This window comes from Loxodonta africana, chromosome 19 (assembly GCF_030014295.1).
Source record: "Loxodonta africana isolate mLoxAfr1 chromosome 19, mLoxAfr1.hap2, whole genome shotgun sequence".
Lineage (NCBI taxonomy): Eukaryota > Metazoa > Chordata > Mammalia > Proboscidea > Elephantidae > Loxodonta > Loxodonta africana.
The window spans coordinates 959,826-983,964 of record NC_087360.1 but is presented as its reverse complement, the minus strand read 5'-3'; the positions used below and the strand labels follow the sequence as shown (position 1 = coordinate 983,964).

Here is a 24,139-nt window from a genome sequence, read left to right as displayed (position 1 = left end):
TGGCCCTGGGTCCACAGGCTGTCTTGGGGAGCAGGAGCAGCATCTCCCATGCCAGAAGTGTCCACCCAGGCTCGGGGAGTAACCAAATGGGCCAAAGTCACAGCTGGGGAGTGGACGCTGAGGAGGGGCTCTGCCTGACCTGGGCCTGCCTCAGCCTAGCCGCACTGAGATCCAGGGGAAGTGCCTGGGCCTCGGTTTCCCTGTCCAAGAAAGACACCTCAGTCCTCACCGAAACAGCAGTGGCTGCAGTGAAGTGTCCTGGAGAGCCCGCAGGGGGAGAAAATGAACACTGCCTGGAGGAAGGGTGAAGTGGTTGCATTGGGCCCCCCCCACACCCCAAGATCCTTTGGGGGCAGCCTGACCCGTTGGGCTTGCAGTTTATTCAGGCCACACTATTCACCTCAATCACCACCCTGCTGCGGATGGGGCCCCGGCTCTGCCACTTGTGACCTCTGAGGCCTAGGCAATTTCCTTAATTTCTCCGGGCCTCAGTTTCCCATTTCCAGAATGGGAACAATAGTTTCCATCACAAAATGTTAACGCATACGTGAAGCTCCAGGAACGGGAAGCACTCAATTACGAAGCTATTAATAGTCACCCCTCCCCAAGCCTGCAGGGGTCCGCAGTCCCCCAAACCCCTCCCTCTCTCCTCCGCTCGCTCCCCCGCCCCCGCCGTGTCCTGCGCGGAGCGCGGGCTCCACCACGAGCCGAGCGGGCGCGCTGCAGGCTCCCAATCCCGGGGTCTCCCAGCGGAGACCAGGATCCGGGCCTGGGGCCGAGCCCGCCCGTGCGCACTCGGGGCCGAGCCGGTCCGCTCCCCGCGGCTCTGCCTCGCCCCGGGCCCCAGCTCGCCTCGCGCCCCGCTCGGGTTTCGGCTCCGGTCCGCAGGCTCGAGCCCTTTAAGAAGGGGGCGGTGTCCGCCGCCGTGTTAGCATATATTAGCGTATATTAGCATACGCCTGGCCCCGCCCCTCCGCCTGGAGGCGAGCGCGGCGCGCGCGGGACTCAGTCCGGCGGGAGCGGCCTCCGGAGCGGAGCACCGAGCAGGGAGCGGAGCCATGGGGCCCGGCCCGCCGCCCCCCGCGCCCCGCGCCCCACCGCCCGCGCAGCTGATGCTGCTGCTGCTGCTGCTCGCGTTGGAGGCTCGCGGGGGTTGCGCTGCGCCCGCGCCCCGCGCGGAGGACCTCAGCCTGGGAGTGGTGAGTGCGCGGGTGTGGGGGGGAGCTGGCAGGACCCGGGGTCTCCGGCAGGACTCGGGGACCCCGCGCGGCTGTACCCACTTTCCGGGCAGGACCGTTGAGGTTGGGCGCGGAGGAGCAGACGGCGGAGCCCCCGGCTGCGGGCCGACCCCCAATCTGGGCAATCTGGGGAGGGAGTGCGGGGTCACCCCGGCCCCGTGCGCCCCGAGTTCCCGCAGCGCAGGAGCCCGCGGGGTGGGGGCGCCGGGCCGGAGACCCCGCCAGCGGGCCTGTGCGGAAGGGAGCCCTGGCGGTGGGGCGGCGCGGCGGCGCCCGGAGCGGTTGCTGGGGTGAGTGGCAGGGTGCACCCCGAGCCCGAGCTGCGCGGTGTGGGCGCCAGCCTCCCCGCCCCCACTGGGCACGATGTTGACCCTGCCCCCCATCCCCTCCAGGGCAGCCACCCTTACCTGTCTCCTCCAGGCTCTGTCCTGGGACAGTTGGGGGCCCCCTTCCAGCTCGGATGCACCCCGCGCCCTCCCCAGCGTCCCCCAAAACCCAGTGCTCAGCTGTTCCGCCGGCATGGAAGCCCCATTGGGGGGGTGTCCTCTCCCGTGCAGCCCCCGGGGCTGGGGTCCCCTCCTGTTGCCTGACTTTGTGGGTGTTGGCACCCCAGGCCAGCGAGGCCAGGCAGAGTGAGGAGTTCCTGGACAAGGTGGATGGATCCCTGGGAGTTCCTGCTCTGCAGCCCTCCTCCAAACTAGGGACCCCGACCCGGGCTCCGACTCCACCCTGCACCCACCTGCGCTCGGACATTGGGGCTCCAGAACACTGGGCGGGAGGAGTTGGGGGCCCACGGGGACGTGGCCACTGGTCCGACAGAGGCTGCTTCCGGGCACGGAGTCCGTGCAGCCCCTCAGCCCGGGGAGCGCCCCTGTGCCCGCGCCCAGGCCGGCTTCCCCTGCCAGGCTCCCCTGACCTCGTGCCCCTGCCGTCCTGCCAGTTTGGAGTGGGGGCGTCGCTGCACCCCTGGGGCGCAAGCCCTGGAGGTGACTTCTCCAGCTCAGGGGCCAGGAGAGCCAGACCCCCGCCTCAGGGCCCGACTGGGGCTGACGGAGCCAACACACGGTCGGGGAAGGGGCCGGAGGTGGGGGCGCGTGGAGCCCTCGCCCACCGAGCCTGGTGAAGCCCAGGGCCGCTCCGAAGTCTCCTGCCCCGCGCCCCCCCTCCAGGAGGGACGCGACCGACCCATCCTCAGTCAGACCCGCTCTCCCTGCCCCTGGGGGGCACTTGCCGCGGCCGGCACCTGGGGACCACGGGGCACGGGGCGGCGGTGGGTCCGTCCGGTTGGTGGAGGTGCAGGTGCTGCGGGCTGGGCAGCTGAGCCCGAGGGAGGGGGAGCGTCCGCGGGGAGGGAGGGCAGGCCTCTCTGGTCTGTGGGCGCAGGGGGGCCTCTCGTGGCCGTCGGGGGAACAGCGCTCAGAGCGCGCGTGGGGGCGGGAAGGGGCCGGCGAGAGGCCGGATCTGGGCGGGGCTTCTGGCCACCCCCGCCCGACCCGGTGGACGACCGGCCTGGGGCTGCGACGAGGACAAGGGCGCTTTGTAAGCCGACCCAGCTCTTCAGACAGAGTTGTGCCTGCGTCCTGTGGATGGACCCACACCCCCAGCCCGGCATTGGCATCCTAACAGCGCTGGAATGACCCCGGCTGGCCTGGGATGGGCCGTGGGGACAAAGAGCCCGCCCGCCTCCTGTCCGCCTGGGCTTTGCCTGCAGTCCTGGGCCGGAGCTGTCTGCTTCCTTTAGTAGAAGCCACAGCAAACTATCCTGGCCAGATGGTAGGGCCTTCAGTGGGAGTCTGCCCCACTCCTTCCACCCACGTACCCCACTCTTAAGAGTTTTCTGCAGTTCCCGGAGACTATTGCCACGTGCCAGGCCGCGTGTCCCTATCCCTCATTTTCTGCAGCACGCAGCGCACTCGGCATCTCTGGAGAGCACCCCACGGCTGAGCATCATTGCCTCTTCCTTCTGCCCACGGCTCCCCATCCCTTCCACGGATGTCACAGGCACAGATGGGCCCTTTCTAGTATTCTGCCAGCTGGCATGCGGGCAGGGTGTGTGGGGGCCGTCCCAGGCAACGGTGTGAACATAAGGTGTCAGTAGGTTTGCAGGACTCCCGAGTTTCTGCTCCGATGTTTGTTCTGGCAGTCTATGCCTTCTTGCTGCCCTACGGGTGGGCGTACCTCCTGGTCCTCACCTCCCTGCCGGGGGCAAGGAGGGCGGTGTTTGTTTCCGTTTTGGGTGTCAGGATGCCAACCTTTCTTGGTGCCGGGGACAAGCAGAGGAGGGGTCTCAGGCTCTTCAGCCAGAGCACCCCAGGGGACCCGGATGGGCCAAGGGGTGGGGTGGGAGCCAGGTCCTCATGTAAGCCCCCTCCCCAGGCATATGGGGAGAGGTGGCAGGGTGGCCGTCACCCCCACGCCTGGTCCCAGCCACAGCCTCTGTGCCTGTCAGCACCCAGCGTGTTACAAACATGGCTGGGGCAGGACCGTTCCTTAGTATGAGTGGCCTGGGCCCCCTGGAGCTGGGAGTGGTGACGGGGTGTGGACGTCCCACTGAGTGAGGCCAGAGACCCCCCCCCACCCGGGCCCCACAGTCCTGCCCACATCACACAGTAGGACGGTCTAGGACTTGCTGTTTCCCTTCAGTGCAGCCAGTTTCAACACAGGCCAGGTGCTGTGACCAATCAGCCCTGTGCCTCAGTCTACCCATCTGTAAAAGTGGGGCAGTTGTGAGTGATGACTGGGGAATGCTTCTACATTGAGTACAACAGTGTCTGGCAGAAAGTGCTGCCGTCAGTCTGTCTGTTCTAGTCCAGGTAGGGGTGGGAGGGGAGAATCGGGGTGGATGTGGGGGCTTGGCAGGTGCTCTCTGCTCTGGTGCCTTCGCGAGGAGCTTCCCAGGGTCGTTGCCTCTCGGTTAGCTATGGATGTGAGGTCTGGTGCGACGCTACCCTGGGCTCTGGATGCAGGTTGTGCTGCGGACGTGAGAGTGATGCACCTGACACCTTAGTTGATGCCTGCTGTATGCCAAGCTCAGGGGATGCAGGGCCACCCTGACACATCTGTCTGCTCCCCGGAGAAAGGGGTGGGTGCTGGCAGGTCTGGATTAGGATCTGGTCCCAGCTCCTTACTGGCCCCACGTGACAGGCCCCACCTACTTCCCCAACCCATCCAGTCCTCCAACCCCACCAGCTTCCGACTGGTCCTAGAACTGCCCAGGCCGGCTCCTGCCCCAGGCCATTTTCACTTGCTGTCCCCACTGCTGGGAACGCTTCCACAGATCTTCACTCCCCAGCTCCTTCTCACCCTTCAGCTCTCAGCCTAAAGTCCATCCCCCAGGGTGTCCTCCTCGACCACCGATCTCTCTGTTCCCAGCCTGTGACAACAAGCACTTACACAGTCCCTGAAGCCAGATGGCCCGGGTTCCAACCCTGGCTCTGCCACGCATGGCTGTGTGCCCTTGGTCTGATCTCCCTGTGCCTCAGTTTTCTTCTCTTTAAAATGGGGGTGATAAGAGAGGCGGCCTTGTGGGGTTAAGTAGTTCAGCAAAGGCTCACTGTGTGCCTGCTGTATGCCGGGCGCTGTCACAGGATTAGCCCAGAGGAACCCCGTCACTGCTGCCCTGGAGTAGCTTCCTGAGAGGGGTGCTGTGAGTACTTAGCCCTCAGTGCGGGAAGAGCCCCCTCCTGTGAACCGCATTGTCATTAGGGGGCTTGTCCTCATGACTGAGCGTCCGTTTATTCGGGGGACAAACCACTTGTTTATCACTTCCCGCGAGACTGCCAGCTCTCCAACACCAGGCCAGGGACTCGGGGTCTCCCCAGTGCCTGGCACAGTGGGCGCCCTGTGAAGGTGTGTTGGACAGACAGCTGGTAGGATGGTCAGAGAAGTGTGGGGGCATCCACCCTGGGGAAGACACTGGGGTGTGAGGATCCAGAGTGCACCCCGACGTGGATGGGGCGAGAGAGCCCAAGCAGCCCAGCGGTCAGCCTCAGACTCCAGCCAGGCCTCCTGGGCTCACACCTGCACTGTCAGATCCTGGCAGGTCTCCAGCCCCTATGGCCACAGTGGCACCTGTAAGTGGAGCTGCAGGTCACACTGTCCCATCACACTGCACCCCCGAGAGGAGGGGAGTGGAGGGGGTGGAGGACAGCATCCTAGGGAGCCCAAAGAGGCTTTGCCTGATGCTAAGGCTGGGGGCACAGGAGCCCGAGCTCTGCCACTGCCCTGCCGCGGCCCCCGACCCTCCGTTTCTTTGTGAAATGGGTACATGGTACCTGCTTTCAATCCCCCTGCCCCCAGCGTGAAGCTGGTCAGGGTCAGGTCATACGCGGGACGTAAAGGACGCCAGCTCAGGTGCTCCTCCCCATGCCTCCCAGGCAGAGCTACAGAAACCCAGGCAGGGATGCCCTCACGGCGGGCGGGGACTGTGGCTTTTCCACCTGACGCCCGAGTTGGGCAGTGCCTGACGGGGGCTGCAGGCATGGGGGCTGAGAGAGCCCGGGCTTGGGGATGACCTCAGGGCCCCAAAGTTACAGCGGGGCCCTGAGTCCCTCTCCTCATGCTCAGATCCTGCTCCCCACTCATGGCAGGTGGGGCAAGCCTCTTCTGTGCCTCTTGGTGCCCACCTGTGAAACAGGTCTCACAATAGTGGCTGCCTGTAGGGTGGTCGTGGGAGGACTAAATAAGATGCTGCTTCCAGAATGGCCCCCAGTGAGGGTTTAGCGTTCTCAGGTCATCCCAGTGCAGTGCCCTGCCAGCCCTTCTCCCTCCCTCCTCCAGCCCCCCTTCCTCCATCCCTCCTCCAGCCCTCTTCCAACCCTCTGTCCCTCCCTCCTCCAGCCCTCCTCCACCCCTTCCCCCACCTGATCTCCCTATAACCCTCCATCCCCCATCTCTCTATTTCTCTTTCCCCCATTCCACCATTCCCCACCACCTCTCTACCCTCTATCTGTCCCTCAGTCCCTCCATCCTCCATCTATTTCTCCCTCCCCCGCATCCCCCTGCCATCCCTCCAAACATGCTTCATGAGACATCCAATAACTCAGTGGGGCTGATGGTCGTTCTACTCTAAAGTTTACTAAAAGTCACCAAATTGAGTTTTATGGTATGTAACTTACACCTTGCTAAAGCGATTAAAAAACACACACACGTGAGATGGTGATAAACGTTACAGAGAATACCACCACCAGGAGGATGTTGGTGCTGGGTAGCCAGGAGGAGGTGGGACAGAGATGAGGACATGCGTGCGGATCTACCTCCTGGGCCTCAGTGTCCCTGTCTGCTGTAATGGCCACTCACAGTGCTTGGGCAGGTTCCCTGAGGGCCTCGGGGTCTTTATTACCTGTGTTCGGGAGGCAGCTCTGTGGGGGCCCCTGGAGCCCCGCAGCTCCCCTTCCACTCTTTCCCCCTCCCGCGTCTCTGGCCCCTCCTGGTTGCCTTCTGGAAGGTTCACCCGCCCAGTTCCGCTGCGCCGCCCTCCCCAACGGCAGCCTCCCGTTGCCCTGGAGACTGCTGTCGCCTGGCGACCGGAAGCAGGACCAGACAGTGGGTGGGAGCAGCCGGGTGGGGAAGGGTCCATGAGAGACCTAGCACGCAAGCCGCATGCAATCTGCCCAGCACTCCAGGTATTGTGGGGATGGGGGGGGACACCTGAAATGGGGGGGTCTACAGCTATACCCCCACCCCAGGCACCACGGCAGTGGGGGGAGGAGTGCTCACCCAGGGAGGGCCGGCAGGGGTGTACCACCAGCTGCATTTGCTCCAAGATGCTGGGACGTGGGGGTTTGCAGTGCCCCCCCAGCTCCTGCCCCTCTGCAGGGACCCCAGGCCCTGAGGGCGGCTCTCCTAGTTTGGTTAACCTTCGTCCCCCTTGGTTAACTACACGCCCGCCCAGCAGCCTGGTTTGGCATTGCAAAATGTCTTCACCTATCAGGCCACAAAATGTCTAACCCTGGGAGATCTGGTAAGTGCTAGGTTGGGAGCCCTGTAGTGGGAGATGCCACCTCCCGCTGGGACGAACTCCTCGCTGGCCCCTGGCGGGGTTGGGAACTGTTTGTTCAGCCATGGGACACAGGAACCTCCCAGAGGCCCAGGGAATGGGAAGGTGTGAGGCTCACAGACACCTGCACAGCCCCCAGAGATCCAGCGCTGCCTGCACCCCTAAACCTGCCAGGGGCTCATCTTGTTGGGCTGCCCTGGGACATCCCCTGGGGGTTTTCGGGAGGTGGCCAGGAAGGTGAGCCACGCCTTTGGGGTTAGGGGTGTGAGGAGAGGTTGGGAGGTGAAAGTGAAGTGATGAACGTGGCCACTGGCCCTGGGCTCAGCGGGGGACAGAGGGGTGGGGGGACAGCTGGCAGCTCAGTGTGGAGGTGCGGCTTGAAGCTCAGTGTGGGGGGTGCAGCTCGCAGCTCAGTGGAATGGGGGGCAGCTCACAGCCCAGTGGGGGAGGGCAGCACACAGCTCAGTGGGGTCGGGGGCTGGGGGCCAGCACGCAGCTCAGTGGGGCAGGGGAGGGGCCAGCACACAGCTCAGCAGTTGGTCCCTCATTGTTGTCACAGTGTAAGCCACAGGCAGGGCACTTGAGTCCTCAGGGCAAAGCTGCCTTTAAATGCTTGGAAATTACTCAGATCAGAAGCCTTGAAGTGCCCAGGGCTGTCCCGGAGACAGTGGCCCTGGCGGGGCAGGATTTCCGTAGGACCAAAGGAGGGTCTTCTTTCTTCATAACCCCCCTGGAAACTCTGGAGGGGCTGGGGGCCAAGTGCTGCCCAACACCAAGGCCAAGCTGTCACCCAGCTTGTTGTGGGGGGATGGTCACAAGTCTTGCAGTTCTCCCAGGGGCTCTCAGCTCTGTCGCTCACCGCCCCCCCCACCAAGCTGCTGGCATGGGTGAGGGGCACCCACCTAGACGGACCCTCCCCTAGTAAGGGAGTGCCCCTCACCCAGCATCATGCATGCTCCAAAGAAACTCTGGAAGGCTTCCTGGAGGCGGTGGTGGCCTCATGATTCTGGGTGGCAGTGGTACCCGTGAGGCACCATAGCCCTGTAGCTTGAGCCTGTAGTCTTAAGACAGGCCTCCTGTGTGTGTGTGCATGTGTGCTGCCCCTCCCTAAATGTGCCTGCTTGCGGGACACCTTCAGCCGTGGTGTGAGTCCAGTGCCTTCTCAGCCCGGAGGACCTTGGTTCCAGCACAGCCCCTCACTGTCAGCTCAGGCGTGAGTCAGCACTGGTTCAGTTTAACCCAGTGCCCTTGAGTCGATTCCAACTCATAGTGACCCCGTAGGACGGATTAGAACTGCCCCATAGAGTTTCCAAGGAATTTCACTTTCTTCAGAGTCCCTTTGCTGCCTTAGGGAGGACGGAGTGGGACCACCACCACGAGCAGCAACTGCTCAGGTTGTGCACGGCATAAACTCGCCCTGGCAAAGGAGCCTGGGAAGTGCCTCTGGAAGAGGCAGGAGGTGTCTTGTGGGCTGATGGGGATGAGGACCAGTTGCTCTGGTGGGGTCAACCCAGCGCCCCACCCCTCAACCTGCTCTCTGCCCACAGGAGTGGCTGAGCAGGTTTGGCTATCTGCCCCGCTCAGACCCCACCACTGGGCAGCTACAGACCCAAGAGGAGCTGTCGAAGGCCATCACCGCCATGCAGCAGTTCGGGGGCCTAGAGGCCACTGGCGTGCTGGGTTAGTCCTCGGGATGGCAGGGATGGGGCTCCACACCAGACCCCCACTGCCTCGTTTCTCCAACGCCCCACCGTGAGCTCTGCCCCTCTCCCACCTGCATGGGAGGGGCAGCCGGGGATGTGGGACCCCCCATTGCCACCCCTAACCACCTGCCCCACCCCACGCTCTGCAGCAGGGCCCCAGACTTGGTGCCTACTGGGCGAGGCCTGCCGGAGACTGTGCCGCTGGAGACACACACCCTCTCCCAGGGCGCTGCCTGCGGCCTCCATGAGGCCCGCCCTATGGAGTGCCCGCCCTGGGCCACCAGAGCCTCCAGCTTCTGGGAGAAAGTACCAGAAGTCAGGGTGTTTCTGCGAGACACCCTGCTTCCTAACCGTGGGCACCGAGGTCCGGTTTTGTAGATACCTGCAGGGCTGGCTGACGAAGCACCTCCCCCAGGCCTCTGCAGTGGCAGATACCTGTGTATGACACACAGAGGTGACAGGTGTGGGTCACCTGAGGAGCAGGAAGCAAGGGCAACGTTGGAGGCAACGTGCCCCTGGGGGATGCGCCGGCTCAGCTAGGCCACTTCTGATGGGTCAGGGCTCTGCTGGTGGCTATTCTGATTGGTCAGGGCTCGCCCATGACCCGTCTGATTGGCCAGATCTCTGCTGTTGGCCATTCTGATTGGGCAGAGGTCAGCTATGTCCTCTTCTGATTGGCCACAGCTCTGCTGCTAACCGTTCTGATTGGCCAGTGCCATGCCTAGGCTAGTAACCGTTTTGAATGTTGCCCAGTCCATGTCCACGAGTACACACCCTCCAGAAGCAAGGACGGCGGGTATCCCTGTCCGGCCTGCAGTGGGGCCCACGTGGCTGGAGGCCGGGCGTGTCCCCCAGATCAGTGTGGGAGGGAGGAAGCAGACGGGCTTGGAACAGGAGCCTCCCTGACCCCTGCTCCTTCCCACAGACGAGGCCACCCTGGCGCTGATGAAGACTCCGCGCTGCTCTCTCCCCGACCTCCCTGCCACAGCCGCTGTTCGACAGAGGCGCCAGGCTCCCACCCCGACCAAGTGGAACAAGAGGAACCTGTCCTGGAGGTGGGCACGGGAGGGGGTTATCCTGGGGCTCCGAGGCAGGGCTCCACAAACTGGAGGGCTCAGAACAGCAGGAATTGAAGTCTGGAGGCCAGACTTCAAATCAGGGTGTCAGCAGGGCTGGTTCCTCCTGGGGAAGGGGAGATCCTTCTTGTCTCCTGCAGCTCCTGAGCTTCCGCCCTCACAGGGTCTCCTCCCTGTGTGCCTGTCCTTCTCTGTTCTTAGAGGTTTGGAGAATCCTGGGTGGTGCAAAAGGTAATGCACTCTGCTAACAGAAAGGGTGGAGTTTCAAGTCCACCCAGAGGCACCTCAGAAGAAAGGCCTGGCAATCTACTTCCCAAAAGTCATCCACTGAAAACCTTACGGAGCGTAATTCCTGCTGACACACGTGGGGTCGCCCTAAGCTGGAGTTGACAGCAGCTGGTGTTTGGCTGCCTTGGTGGATAGAGCCCACTTTAACCCAGGAGGACACTATCCCGAGCTTCACCTAGTCACTTCTGCAAAGACCCTGTTTCCAATAAGTGCCACCTTGAGGTTCCAGGCGGACATGGCTTTGGGGGGACACTATTCAGCCCTCTGCCATCCTGGGCTCAGAGCTGACTCAGGGTTAGTGTATGAGCTGACCGTCACGTGGGCCCCTTCAGGCTGGAGCAGGCAGACAGGACAGGCGGCAGAGGCTGCAGCTGATACCGGTTGGTTGGCCCAGCGGCCTTGGCCCACCTGGACTCAGCCTCCTAACGTCTGTGGAGCATCGTTCGTCCGGGGTAGACTCCCCGACCTTGCTGGGACATAAGCCCTGCATCCTGCCAAGGGGGAGCAGAGGGGCGGACGCCTGCTCTGGGGACACGAGGAAGCAGCCCCGCGGGAGTGCTTTCTCAGGGGAGCGTGTCCCAGCAAGGGCACTTCGCCGGGGGCGGGACCGGGTCTGCATGGTCACGTGTGCGCCCCCGTCCCCCGCAGGGTGCGGACGTTCCCTCGGGACTCGGCCCTGGGTCGCGACACGGTGCGGGCGCTCATGTACTACGCCCTCAAGGTCTGGAGCGACATCGCGCCGCTCAACTTCCACGAGGTGGCCGGCAGTGCGGCCGACATCCAGATCGACTTCTCCAGGGCCGACCACGACGACGGTTACCCCTTCGACGGTCCCGGCGGCACCGTGGCCCACGCCTTCCTCCCTGGCGACCACCAGGCCGCGGGGGACGCCCACTTCGACGACGACGAGGCGTGGACCTTCCGCTCCTCGGGTGCGTCCGGGCTATGCGCCCACGGGCGGAGCCCCTGGGGACCCTACAGTGGGAGGGGCGTTGCAACCCCAGAAGGGTTGGAGAAGTCACAGCCTGCTCAGAGACCACACAGGCAGTGCTGTAGAGGGCTTACGGGGGGCCTAGCAGGAGGGTCTGCTGTCCATGGGCGGACTTCGCGGCCCCGCTCCCGCGTGTGGTCAGCACGGTCCACCCTGTGCAGAAAGGCCATCGAGCCCACCCTGAGTGACATGCGTGGCAGGGGGAACCGGGACAGCAACCTGAGAAGCCCCTGCTGACCTCGCAGCGTCTGCCTGAGCGGGGAGCGGGCTCTTGGGCAGCGCGCGGGGGCTGCCACCTTGCCCCCCACCGGCCACCCCACTTCTGCGCACGAGCCCCGCCCCTCCCCCGGCCCCAGCTCACACTGCCCGCGTCCCCCAGATGCCCACGGGATGGACCTCTTCGCAGTAGCCGTCCACGAGTTCGGCCATGCCATTGGGCTGAGTCACGTCGGTGCCGCCCAGTCCATCATGCGGCCGTACTACCAGGGCCCAGTGGGCGACCCGCTGCGCTACGGGCTGCCCTATGAGGACCGAGTGCGCGTCTGGCAGCTGTACGGTGAGCTCTGCCTCTGGGCGTCTGCAGAGGCGGGGAGTCCCTGGGGTGGGCCCAAATCCCAGCCCAGGTGGAGAGCTGATGCCTTAGGATGTCGGCACCACAGGGCAGCCCTTACTTCACAGACTGCTGGTCCTGGGCAGGGTCCACACCCATCCTGTACACAAAGTCAGGACCGTGGTCCTGGATGAGGTGCCAGGCCGGGGCAGAGCACATCACAACCTGCAGGTGTGAACGAAAAACTAAGGACTGAGATATGTGGGTTCCTAGGGTAACCTGATAGTGACCAACAGCAAGGTTGGAGCCCTGAATGGGCTGTAACTTCTGCTCTGCTGGGACATGTCAGTGGGTCGGACAGAGGAGCCCTTGGCCAGGGTCCAGGGTCCTGGAGGAGGCATATTTGATATTGAGATCAAAAATGAATTTCGAGCCTGCATCTTCCTACTCTAGATTGCTCGTGTAAGTGGGAGTATACAGCCCTTGTCCTTTTGTGACTGATCTGTTTCACTCAGTGTAATGTTTTTGAGGTTCATCTATACCATAGGATGTATCAAGACTTCTTTTCTCTTTATGGCTGAGTAATATTCCATTGTGTGTACCTACCACGTTTCGTTTATCCAGTCATCTGTTGATGGACACTTGGATTGTTTGCACCTTTTGTCTATCGTGAATAATGCTGCAGTGAACACTGGTTTCTGTTTGAACGCCTGTATTCTGTCCTTTGGGGGCATACACAGTGACATTGCTGGGTCATATGGTACCCCAGTGTTACCTTGTCGTAGGTGCTGTGCTGGTATATTACGTGTGTCAGTCCTCAACTCTGCGGGGCAGGGATCTTGGCCTGCTCTGCTGATTTCGGGATCTACAGTCCCTGACTTGGGGGAGGCTCTTTGATTATCAGCTGAGTGGTGTCGGCTCCCTCCCCCAGGAATTCCCAGAAGGACTGGGTGGCCTTGGGTGGCCAGCAGGCGTCTCAAGGTTCCGTCTGTTCCTTCCTTGTCTCCCACAGGTGTGAGGGAATCTGTGTCCCCCACCGGACCCCCAGAGCCCGATTCACCGCCTCCCCTGCCAGACCCACCTGACAACCGGTCTAGTGCCCCGTAAGTCAACTGCACCCCAACCCGTCCCAGGCGGCAACCCCCCAATGGTGGCTGTGAGTCCAGGGGTGGAGTCAGTTCTGAGAACACCATGCCCCATGGGCTAGCTGGCCCTGAGTGCTGCTTTGTGTGTTTTACTGAACTCCCTCAGGCGGGAGAGTAGCCCCTGCTCACCACAGCTAGGGGACTCAGAGGGGCTGGGTTCAGATGTATGACCCTCTTCCCCTTCACTGAGTCACCTTCTGCTGCAGAACAAACACCCCATCCTTGTGGCACCAACAAGCACCATTTTATCAAGCTTATGGGTTCTGTGGGTTAGGAATTTGGACAGGGTTTGGTGGGGATATGGTCTCTGCACTCACTTGGGGGGAGGGACATGGAGGTTGGGGGCTGGAATTCTCACTGCAGGCATCCTGAGTCACGTGTCTGGTGCCTGGGCTGGGTCGACCCCAAGGCTGAGCTCAGCTGGGACGGTTCTCCAGAACCCACGCTAGACCTCCTCATGAGGCTTGGGCTTCACAGAGCATGGCACTCAGGAGGGCACTCAGAGCTGACTTGGACAGGCCAGGTGGAAGCAGCTGGCCCTCTGTGACTCAGCCTCACTAGTCACCTGTATCATCTCAGCCAAACCCCATTGTAAAAGCAGGCAGAGACCACCCAGATTCCAGGAGGGCACAGAGACCCCATGCTCAGTGGAAGGAGGGTTAAAAGATTGACAGGCTTTATTTTTAAACCCTGTCCCCTGCCCATTCTCTTCCCCTCCTCTCCCCACACGCCCCCTGTAATCAGTGCTAACAGCCTTTCATGCTCACGTAAACACACGCATCCACATACTCGGAGTCATGGTTTTATTTTTTTACTGTTTTTCTCGGCTGTGACATGGCTGGTTCTGTGCTTTTCTTGCTTAGCTGTGTATCATGAATTTCCTTCAAGATCAAAAAATATTGCTCCAACTTTTTTGTTCTTAACTGCACGTATTTACTGACTAACAGTGCATGCCGAGGGTACAGCCAAAGGACACAAAAAACGTGTAGTGAAACGTGACTTCTTCTCACCACTGACCCACAGCACCAGTCCTCCTCCCAGGGGCAAACATTTTGTGTATCCTTTCAGAGGTTTTCCATGCAGTAAAAGAAAAGGCACAACTGAGCCCAATGGGACAGTCACGCATCCTGCCCGGCATCTTGCATCCTGCACACAGTGCCCTGGGAACCTTTTGTGTCAGCATGTGGAGAAACGCAGGGCGGTGGGAGAGCTGTGATGTTCTGGGGCGTGAAGGGGCTGTACTGTATTTTTTAACTTCTCAACTGCTGGGCATCTAGATCGTTTCTGATCTTTTGGCATCCTAAATAATGTTGCTGTGAGGATGCCCCTCACAGATGTTTGTGCGGGTGGCTTTAGGGCCGAGTTCTGGAACTACAGTTGGGAGGACATCTAGCATTTTGATTTAAAAAAAAAAAAAATGGCTAGGAGAGACTGGAAGGAGGGAACAGGCTGAGTCATTAGGGCAAGAGTAAATGGGAGTATGTAGTAAGGTGTATGTAAGTTTATATGTGAGTGACTAACTTGATTTGTATACTTTCACTTAAAGCACAATAAAAATTATTAAAAAAAAAAAAAAAAACTAGCTACCATGACCCTGACTCATGGAGACCCCGTGTGTATTAGAGTAGACCTGTGCTCCACAAAGTTTTCAGTGGCTGATTTTTCTCCCAGGTGCCTCTGGTGCACTCAAAACTCCAGCGTTTTGGTTAACAGCCCAGCGCTTAATTGTTTGCACCATCCAGGGAGTCCAGCAGGTTTTAGCCAGTGCCCTAACGCCCTCTTGGGTCTTTGTCAACCTAAATGCAAAAAGCGGGCTCCCCTTTCTGTTTGCCTTTAATGTGCGGCTCCTACCACGGGCCCCTGAGACCTGTTGAGGGTCACAGAGCTGCACACTGGTCTTTTCCATGGTCTGACTGGGAGGGGCCTGCCCGCCCCCCCCAGCCACCACCCCCAGCTGCCCTGCCCGGTCCCTGCCCCTTCTCCGCCCCACCCCCAGCCCACACTGCACCGCCCACCCGCCTCTCCACCCCGCCCCCAGGATGCATCACCACGCCCACCTGGCTCTCTGCCTGGTCCCCAGCACGTGCTCCCTTGCCCACTGGAGCTCTGCCCCCAGCAGTGCTGCCCCGCCCACCGGCTCTCTGCCCCGCCCACCAGCTCTCTGCCCCGCCCAGCAATGATGTCCCACCCACCGGCTCTCTGCCCCACCCCCAGCAGTGGTGCCCCGCCCACCGGCCCCCCGCCCCGCCCCCTGCACACAGTCCTGCTCTCCACCCCGCAGGCCCTGGAAGGACGTGCCTCACAGGTGCAGCGCGCACTTCGACGCGGTGGCCCAAATCCGCGGGGAAGCCTTCTTCTTCAAAGGTAAAGGGGAGGGTGCGGCGGCAGCGGGTGGGCTAGGGGGCGTGTCCACCCCGCCCGGACCCCAGACCACACCGGCCTGCGCCCCCTCCCGCCCCTCCAGGCAAGTACTTCTGGCGGCTGACCCGGGACCGGCACCTGGTGTCGCTGCGGCCGGCGCAGGTGCACCGCTTCTGGCGGGGGCTGCCGCTGCACCTGGACAGCGTGGACGCCGTATACGAGCGCACCAGCGACCACAAGATCGTCTTCTTCAAAGGTGGGCCTCCCCGGCCAGCGTCCGCTGGGGCCCGAGCGGAGAGCCCGGGCCTGTGCTTGACCTCTTCCTGCCCTTGTAGCCCAGAGTGGGCAAAGCCGAGGCAAGCTGCCCCCTCCCAGGGCGCGCGATGCACCCCACGTCCGAGTTGCCATAAGAGGCACTTCGTGCAATGGGGAAGTAAAAGGGTGGAGGGAGTCCTGTGGGCCAGGAGAGCTTTCTGAGGAGGGGCTTGGGGAGCACCGTTTGAGCCAAGGGAATAGCCAGGGCTAAGGCCCTAGGGCACAGCAAGTGTCCAGCGTGGGTCAGGAGCCAGGGTCCTCATGAGCGTGATGGAAGCTAAGGAGCTCACTGACCTGGTTCCAGTCCCACCCGGGAGGCACTCTTCCACCCTCTGACTCCCCCGTGGCTGGACTGGGTCAAGGCTGGGGGAGATGGAGCCTGTCTGTTTGTGGGGAGCGGCCAGGAAGCAGGAGACACAGGGGTACTGACCCCATAAGTCCTGCAGTGCCTGGAGGTTGTGAGGCTTTCATGGTGACATGCTACCTGCTGTGTTACGTGTGGCCCTGGCCTTTGGGGTGGCAGGGTCCAGGGCACCCCCATATTGTTTGGTGGGCACCAGGTGAAGCTGCCCTCATGCCCTGGACCCAGACCCTCCACCCCATCCACCCCTGAGTGGGGCCAAGGGGCTGGCCCATCATGTTCAGGGACCCCACAGCCCACTAGGTGCCTCCCCTTGACAGTGGACATTGTCTTCTGGGTTCAGTGACTAAGGCAAGGCGACCGTCAGTCGGGGTGGGGGCGCTGCACCATGGTTTCTTTTAGATGTGAATTTGAACACGGAAATTAAGGAAATGGGAGTTCTCCCTTTAGAATCCAGCTCTCCAGCGTATCTGAGCGGCCATTTCAGCCAGTTGCCCCTCTCTTCACCCTGCCCTGCACCCCCAACACAGAGCACAGTGTCCACTGCCTGTATTGTTGGGTGTGCACGGATGTGTGTCTTTGAGCTGTTTTCATCTGTCAGAAGTGACCCAGGAGAGGAGTGTGGCTGGTGTGGGAGTGTCCCACAGCAGCTGTACCAAGTACCACAGATCTGGGCTGAAAACAACGCAGTGTGTCCTCTCTGCGCCCTAGAGGCAGGGAGCCCAACATCAGAGTGTCGGTAGGGCCACACTCCCTCTGGATGCTCTAGGGGAGGAGGCTTCCTTGTCTCTTCCAGCTCCTGGTGGCCCCAGGTGGTCCTGGGCTTGTGGCCACATCACTACATGTCTGCTTGGTCTTCACATGGCTGCCTGCTCTCTGTGTGTCTGTGTCTCTCATAAGTCATTAGGTTAAACCTGAACCAAACCCATTGGTGTCAAGTCAATTCCGACTCATAGCGACCCTATAGGACAGAGTAGAACTGCCCAACGGGGTTTCCAAGGAGCGGCTGGTGGATTCAAACTGTCAACCTTTTGGTTAGCAGCTGAGCTCTTAACCACTGCACCACCACGGCCCCAGTCATTGGATTCGGGCCCTCTTAATCCGGGATGACCTCTTCATGACTTGCAAAGACTATTTACAAATAAGGTTTCATTCCAAGGTTTTGGGTGGACGTGAATTTGTGGGGGACAGTATTCAACCCACTCCAGGTTGTGTTCCCACAGAAACGGGGGAGACCATGTTTCTTCTTGTGTGTGTGTGTCAATTTTTTTTTATTGTGCTTTAAGTGAAAGTTTACAGTTTCAGTCAGTTTGTTGTTCAAAAACATACACACGATGTGACATGACCCTAGTTGCCCTCCCTGCAATGTGACAGCACACTCCTGTTCTCCACCCTGTATTCTCCGTGTCCATTCAGCCAGCTTCTGTCCCCCTCTGCCCGCTCACCTTCCCTGCAGACAGGAGCTGCCCACAGCCTCGTGTGTCTATTTGACCCAAGAAGCTCACTCCTCACCAGTATCATTTTCTGCTTATAGTCCAGTCTAACCTTCGTCTGAAGAGTTGGCTTCAGGAATGGAGACCATGTTTCTTTGGGGAGGTACAGAATGTTACAGCATCTTTATTTCGCTGTGGTCTTGCCACTCCTTTATGTGACCTGCCAGCTTCATAGGCGTTGAGTTTGGCGACCCTGAACCAGCTGTGAGCTTCCAGGGCAACCACTCCAGTGGCCACTTGGGGGCGCCTGGTTTCTCCCAAAGGTGCAGCCTTTGGCCTTTGAAACCTGTGGGAACTGCCCGGTGAAGCGTGGACATGGCCTGCAGGTAAGGTGACAGCAGCACACGGCCAGGACAAGTGGTGACGCATGGACACGGCCTGCGGGTAAGGTGACAGCAGCACATGGCCAGGACAAGTGGTGACGCATGGACACGGCCTGCGGGTAAGGTGACAGTAGCACATGGCCAGGACAAGTAGTGAGGCGTGGACACGGCGTGCGGGTTAGGTGACAGCAGCACACGGCCAGGACAAGTGGTGATGCATGGACATGGCTGCAGGTAAGGTGACAGCAGCACATGGCCAGGACAAGTGGTGAGGCGTGGACACGGCGTGCGGATAAGGTGACAGCAGCACGTGGCCAGGACACGTGGTGAGGCGTGGACATGGCGTGTGGGTAAGGTGACAGCAGCACGTGGCCAGGACACGTGGTGAGGCGTGGACACGGCGTGTGGGTAAGGTGACAGCAGCACGTGGCCAGGACAAGTGGTGAGGCGTGGACATGGCGTGTGGGTAAGGTGACAGCAGCACGTGGCCAGGACAAGTGGTGAGGCGTGGACATGGCGTGTGGGTAAGGTGACAGCAGCACATGGCCAGGACAAGTGTCCACGCTTCACCACATCATCCCGCCACCACTGAGAAAACCTCACAGCCCCCGAAGCTAAAACTCCCCTTTTCCCCTCCCCAGCCACCCCTGGTGGCCACTGATAATGTCTGGCTTCTGTACATTTGCTGATTCCATGTATGTGAGATCGTACAGTATTTGTCCTGTTGCGATGGACTTACTTCGTTCGGCATAGTGCTTAGGAGGTTTATCTATGCTGCGGGCTGCATCAAGGCCTCATTTCTCTTTATGGCTGAGTGATATCCCGTTACGTATGTGTCCCATTATGTTTCACCTGTTGATGGGCATTTTGGCTGTTTCCACCGTCTGGCTGCTGTGTGCAGTGCTGCTGTGGGTAGCTGACGTGCAGGTTTCTGTTTGCCTTCCCGCCCCCCTTGCTTTTTTCGTTTGTCCACATCTCGGGGTTGCTTCATGTCTGTGCATTAAGAGCCTCCTCATTCTTTAAGCTTTCACTTTGAAAAAAACTCTAACTTCCAGAAAGATTTCAAAAACGTGTCATCTAGGTTCACCCCTTGTTAACATTTTCCTACATTTGCATATATTTCCTACGTACACTTACAGCCTAGTTTTTTCTGAGCCAGTTAAGAGTAAGCTGCCAACACCCACCCAACCGTGTGCGTCTCCTGAGCACAGAGATGGTGGACCCCAGGTGCTCAGCACCGCACGATGCTGTCACCTTACCCACACACCGTGTCCACGCTTCGCCACTTGTCCTGGCCACGTGCTACTGTCACCGTACCCACACACCGTGTCCACGCTTTGCCACTTGTCCTGGCCATGTGCTACTGAGCCGGGTCCAGGACCACACAGAACGTTACAGCATGTTGTCACCACCTTTCATGTGGAGCTGCCCTCTCCTCTGGGCCCCCTTGGCACACCTGGAGCATCCAGTCCAGCACCCTTCATGCAGGCCTGTCTGGAGCTTCCTTGTGGTCAGGCCTCCCTACGTCCGCATTCAGCAGGGACGTCTCAGAGGTGATGTGGTCTCCACTGTCCTCCCAGGGACACGCACTGCCTGGCAGTCACTTAGATGAGGGTGTCTCCTGGGCTTTACTGTAAACTAGCGCCCTCCATGTGCTGTTACGTCACCTGTAGGGAGATACCTGAGACCACCTGCTGTGGATTGCATTGTGTCCCCCGAATACGTGTGGGAATCCGACTCTGCAGATGTGGTCCTGTTTGGAAATAGGGTTTTTGTAACATTAGCAAACCCATATCAGTGTGAAAACCAAACCCATTGCAGTCAAGTCTATTCTGACTCACAGCGACTCTATAGGACAGAGTAGAACTGCCCCATCGGGTTTCCAAGGAGCGGCTGGTAGATTTGAACTGCCGACCTTTTGGTTAGCAGCTGTAGCTCTTAACTACTGCACCACCAGGGCTCCATATCAGTGTAGGGCATGTCTCGATCCTGATCTTTCTAAGTTATAAAAAGCAGAGTAGACACAGAGGTGGGTACACGAGGAGGAACACAGACGCCTTGTGAGGGGGCCAAGAACCAACAAACGCCTGGGCTACTGACAAGGAAAGAATCCATGTGGCAGAGACCCTGATTCAAATTGCTAGCCTCCAGCCCTGTGAGAAAATATCTGTTCTTTAAAGTTATCCTCTGTGGCGTTAATGAGACTCGGACACCCTGTGAGCAGCGTCCTCCCACGACTGTCCACACCTGGTCAGCTCCAGGCTCTGCTGGCAATTCCTGGCGACTTCCCAGTGCTGCAGTTCCTTGGCGGCAGTCAGCTGGCTTCAGTCCTGTTCTTGCCCCCCACCTCTGCTGGGACGTTTGTGGGCCCGCCTCCTCTATTTAACCCCCATACCCCCGTCCTTCTTACGGACGTTAGCTCACTCCTTGTCTCGGGAAGGATTGTCGTGTGTCTTGCTTCTGTGTCGAGTGGAGCAAAGGTGTGAGGGTCACAGTGCCTTTCTCATCTCTTCGTGAAGATCGCCCAGCTGCCTTGGGCCAGGAGTTTACGAGACAAGAGCAGCAGCAGGTGGCTTCTCTCGGGTTGGTGGCTTGTCCCAGCTCTCCGTATCCCCGTCTGTCAAGGGGTTGCCACGATGGAGCCATGCCCCCTGAGAGCGGCCCTGTTGTGAGGTGAATTGTGTCTCCGACAAGGATATGTGCACATCCTGACTCCCGACACCTGTGAACGTGACCTCATTTGGAAAGAGGTTCTTTGCAGATGTCATTGAGTTAACGTGAGGTCACAGAGAAGGATGGGTCCTGATCCTATACAACAGTGTCCTGATAACAGAAGAAGACACACAGAGGGGGTGGCCATGTGAAGACAACACGTAGGTGGAAGTGATGCAACCACAAGCCGAGAATCACCTGGATCCACCAGAAGCTGGAAGAGGCCAGGAAGGAGCCTTCCCCAGAGCCTCCGGAGGGAGCTCGGCCCTGCGACACCCTGATCTCAGATTCTGGCCTCCAGATTGTGAGAGAATAGATCTCTGCTCTGTGAGTCTCCTCGCTGTGGTCCTTGGGGATGGCGGCCCCAGGACACTTGCACAGACCCTGGGGCTGGCTCGTCATGGTGCTCGGGAAATATCTACGGAGGTGCCTGTGATCATGATGCATCCTCACTGGGGCCTCACGTGGAAGCCGCAGGCCCCTCCGTGCCCAGGGTGGGGGCAGCCATTGCAGTGGGTGGGGAGGGCTGGAGCCCCTGCCCCACGGGGTGGGGATGGAGCAGTCCGCCTGCATTTTCTTAAGCAAACTCTTTCGCCCCCAGGAGACAGATACTGGGTGTTTAAGGACAATAACGTAGAGGAAGGATACCCACGGCCCATCTCCGACTTCAGCCTTCCGCCGGGCGGCGTGGATGCCGCCTTCTCCTGGGCCCACAATGACAAGACTTATTTCTTTAAGGACCAACTGCACTGGCGCTATGATGACCACACGCGGCGCATGGATCCCGGCTACCCTGCCCAGAGCCCCCCGTGGAGGGGCGTCCCGAGCCCGCTTGACGATGCCATGCGCTGGTCTGACGGTGAGTGCCAACCCTCACCTGGAGCATGGGGCCGGACGGCTGGTAGAGGGCTGGCTGAGCCACGCTGGGCGTGGAGTGAGTGCTGTGGAGTGGACACCCGTCCACCTGCTGTGCCGTGGGCCCTCCCATGGGCCTCATGGCTCTCAGTGCCCCCTCACCTCCTCCCGCCCACTCCTGGCCTCCAGCTGCCTCTGGGACCCACCAAACATGCCCAAACCCAGGGTCTCTGCGTCTGCTGTGCCGTCCTCTCAGACACCCAGCATTCCATCTGTCACCTGCTCTAAAACCTCAACCGTGCAGAGGCCTTCCTGAGCAGGTCCCCGGCCTCCAGCGCCCCTTCCCTGCATGCTCAGCCTGCCGACAGCGCACAGATATGCCAGCCTGCGACGGGGCTGGTGCTTTGTGGGCAGGAAGTTGGTCGTCACCAGGGTTGTTTTCAGTAATGCACCCCAACACCTAGAACGGAATAGTAACCAGCTGACCAGTTCCCATGGAGTCAGCTCTGACCCGTGGTGACCCCACGAGTCAGAGTAGAACTGTGCTCCAGAGGGTTTTCTTGGCCATAATCTCAGTGAAGGCAGATTGCCCGGCCTTTCTTCCACAGCACCACTGGGTTGGTTCAAACCGCCAACCTTTAGTTTAGTAGTTGTGTGGAAACCACTGGCATCACCTAGGAACCCAGTTGCCATTGAGTTGATTCTGGCTCATGGCAACCCCATGTATGTCAGAACTGTGCTCCATGTTCTCAAGGCTATGGTCTTTTCGAAGTAGTTTACCAGGCCTGTCTTTTCAAGCACCTCCAGGTGGACTTGAACTTTCAACCTTTCGGTTAGCAGCCAAGCATGCTAACCATTTGCACCACCCAGGGACAGAGTAGGCAGCCCTCCTTATGCACCTAGCAGGGGAAGAAAGCCTAGTGGCCATTGCCCCCCTCCCTGCCTGCAGGCACGCTGCTCCTGAGCTTGTCAGGGCTGTGAGGCACTCGGTGCCCCCGTGTGCTGACTCCATGAGCGTCTCCGCCTCCCCCGCTGACTCTGCAGCCTCCTGCTCCCTGACTTCTTCCGCTGTCTAGCTGAAATCCCTCCTGCTGCAGGCCAGGCTGAGCCTTCCTCCTCTCCCCACCCCAGGTGCCTCCTACTTCTTCCGTGGCAAGGACTACTGGAAGGTGCTGGACAGCGACCTGGAGGTGGCGCCTGGGTACCCGCAGTCCACGGCCCGAGACTGGCTGGTCTGTGGGGACTTGCAGGCCGGGCACCACGACGGTGCTGGCTCGGACCATGAGGACAGGGCTCAGGCCCAGCCGGGCCAGCACGACCAGAGCCGCTCTGAGGGTGGATACGAGGTCTGCTCCTGCACCTCCCTGGCCTCCCCGCTCCCCAGGGCCCCAGGCACGCTGGTGGTCACCATGCTGCTGCTTCTCCTGCTGCTGCTGCCTCCACCGCCAAACTTACCGTGGACAGCGGCCCAGGCCCAAGCACTATGACAGCCGGCCTGGCCTGAAGGAGGAAGAGAGGGCCACCTGGAACACAGAGAGCTGGGACAGAGCCCCCACCCACCAGGACCTGAAGCAGGAGCTCCTAGACAGCAGCCCGTCGTGTGCAGTCCAGAAGCTAGCCGTGCAGATAAGGCTGGGCAGTTACCAGCCCATGATCCAGGCCCACTGCAGCCTCCCAGGGCTGGGAAGAGGCCCACAGAGGGCGCCGTTGCTCCATCAGGGCTGATCTGGGTACGGACCTGTGGATGATGCAAGGTGGGAGGGCAGGGAGCTGTCCTCTAAGGCAGGGAGTGACTGGATCACAGGGACCTTGGCTGATGCATGAGGAGCTGTCTGCCCTGGGTCACAGAACAAGGCTGAGGGACATTAAATCACACCACGGCTGCCACTGGCCTTCCACGGACTCACCCCCACCTGAGAAGAAGCCGGGGCTGGGCAGGTGGCCCCCCTCCCACACTGGTGTGGCCGTCCCGCCCATTTATGCACACTGCCACCCCTGGTTCTCCCATCGCTGGCCACGTTGCGGGGCTTCTGGCCCCAGGGGGCTGCTGGCCACCATGCCTCAGGGCAACCCCACCACCACCACCACGACCACCGATGGGCCCCTGGCTGGGCCACAGCCATCTCCCCTTGTGACATGTTCGGACAAACACGACCTCCTGCTTTGTGCGGGCTCTTGACTCAGCTCTGTGGTGCACTGGGATAGAGCGGCAGGTATCCTTCAGGGCCTCGAGGGGCTCTGACCCCAGACCCCCTGGGCTTTGGGTGCCAGGGGCTTCCAGAAAGGCCTGTGTTCATCAGCACCTTCCCATCCAGCGTGTCCTTGAATCCACTGCCCTGTGAGGTTCTTAGACCCATTTCACAGATGGGAGAGCTGAGGCCAGAGCGGGGAAACCAAGTCTCCTGCCTGGAGGTCGGGGTGGGGCTAAGCCACTGCATCCAGCACGTTCCGTACACTTACCCTCACCCACAATCATTTACTGAGTGCATGCTGCGTGCTGGACACCGTTCCTGGGACCTCCATTCTCGGGGATCACTTGGTGTGCCACCTGCCAACGCTGTCACAGCCTAAGCGGCTGAGCCCCAAGGAGGTTGTTCAACCCACAGGAAGTCGAGGCAATGTCCAGCCTGGCCAGTTCAGGGCCACGGCTCCAGCCATCTCTGCTCTGTTTAGGCCAGGGCTGCCCTCCTGGTCCATGGCTGCTGGACCTGACACCCAGGGAGGCAGAAA

The 24,139-nt window shown here is 60.5% G+C and overlaps 1 protein-coding gene across 1 annotated transcript; it reads left to right on the top strand.

Moving 5' to 3' along the window:
- The first annotated feature begins 1,092 nt into the window (after positions 1 to 1,092).
- On the top strand, positions 1,093 to 23,588 carry MMP17 (matrix metallopeptidase 17). Its single transcript, XM_064272025.1, has 10 exons — positions 1,093 to 1,199; positions 8,784 to 8,916; positions 9,865 to 9,994; positions 10,952 to 11,235; positions 11,674 to 11,850; positions 12,857 to 12,947; positions 15,271 to 15,353; positions 15,454 to 15,606; positions 21,156 to 21,413; positions 22,541 to 23,588. The coding sequence occupies exons 1-10, from the start codon at positions 1,113 to 1,115 to the stop codon at positions 22,894 to 22,896; spliced, it is 1,752 nt and encodes a 583-aa protein (XP_064128095.1). The 5' UTR covers positions 1,093 to 1,112; the 3' UTR covers positions 22,897 to 23,588.
- Positions 23,589 to 24,139: the final 551 nt, after the last annotated feature.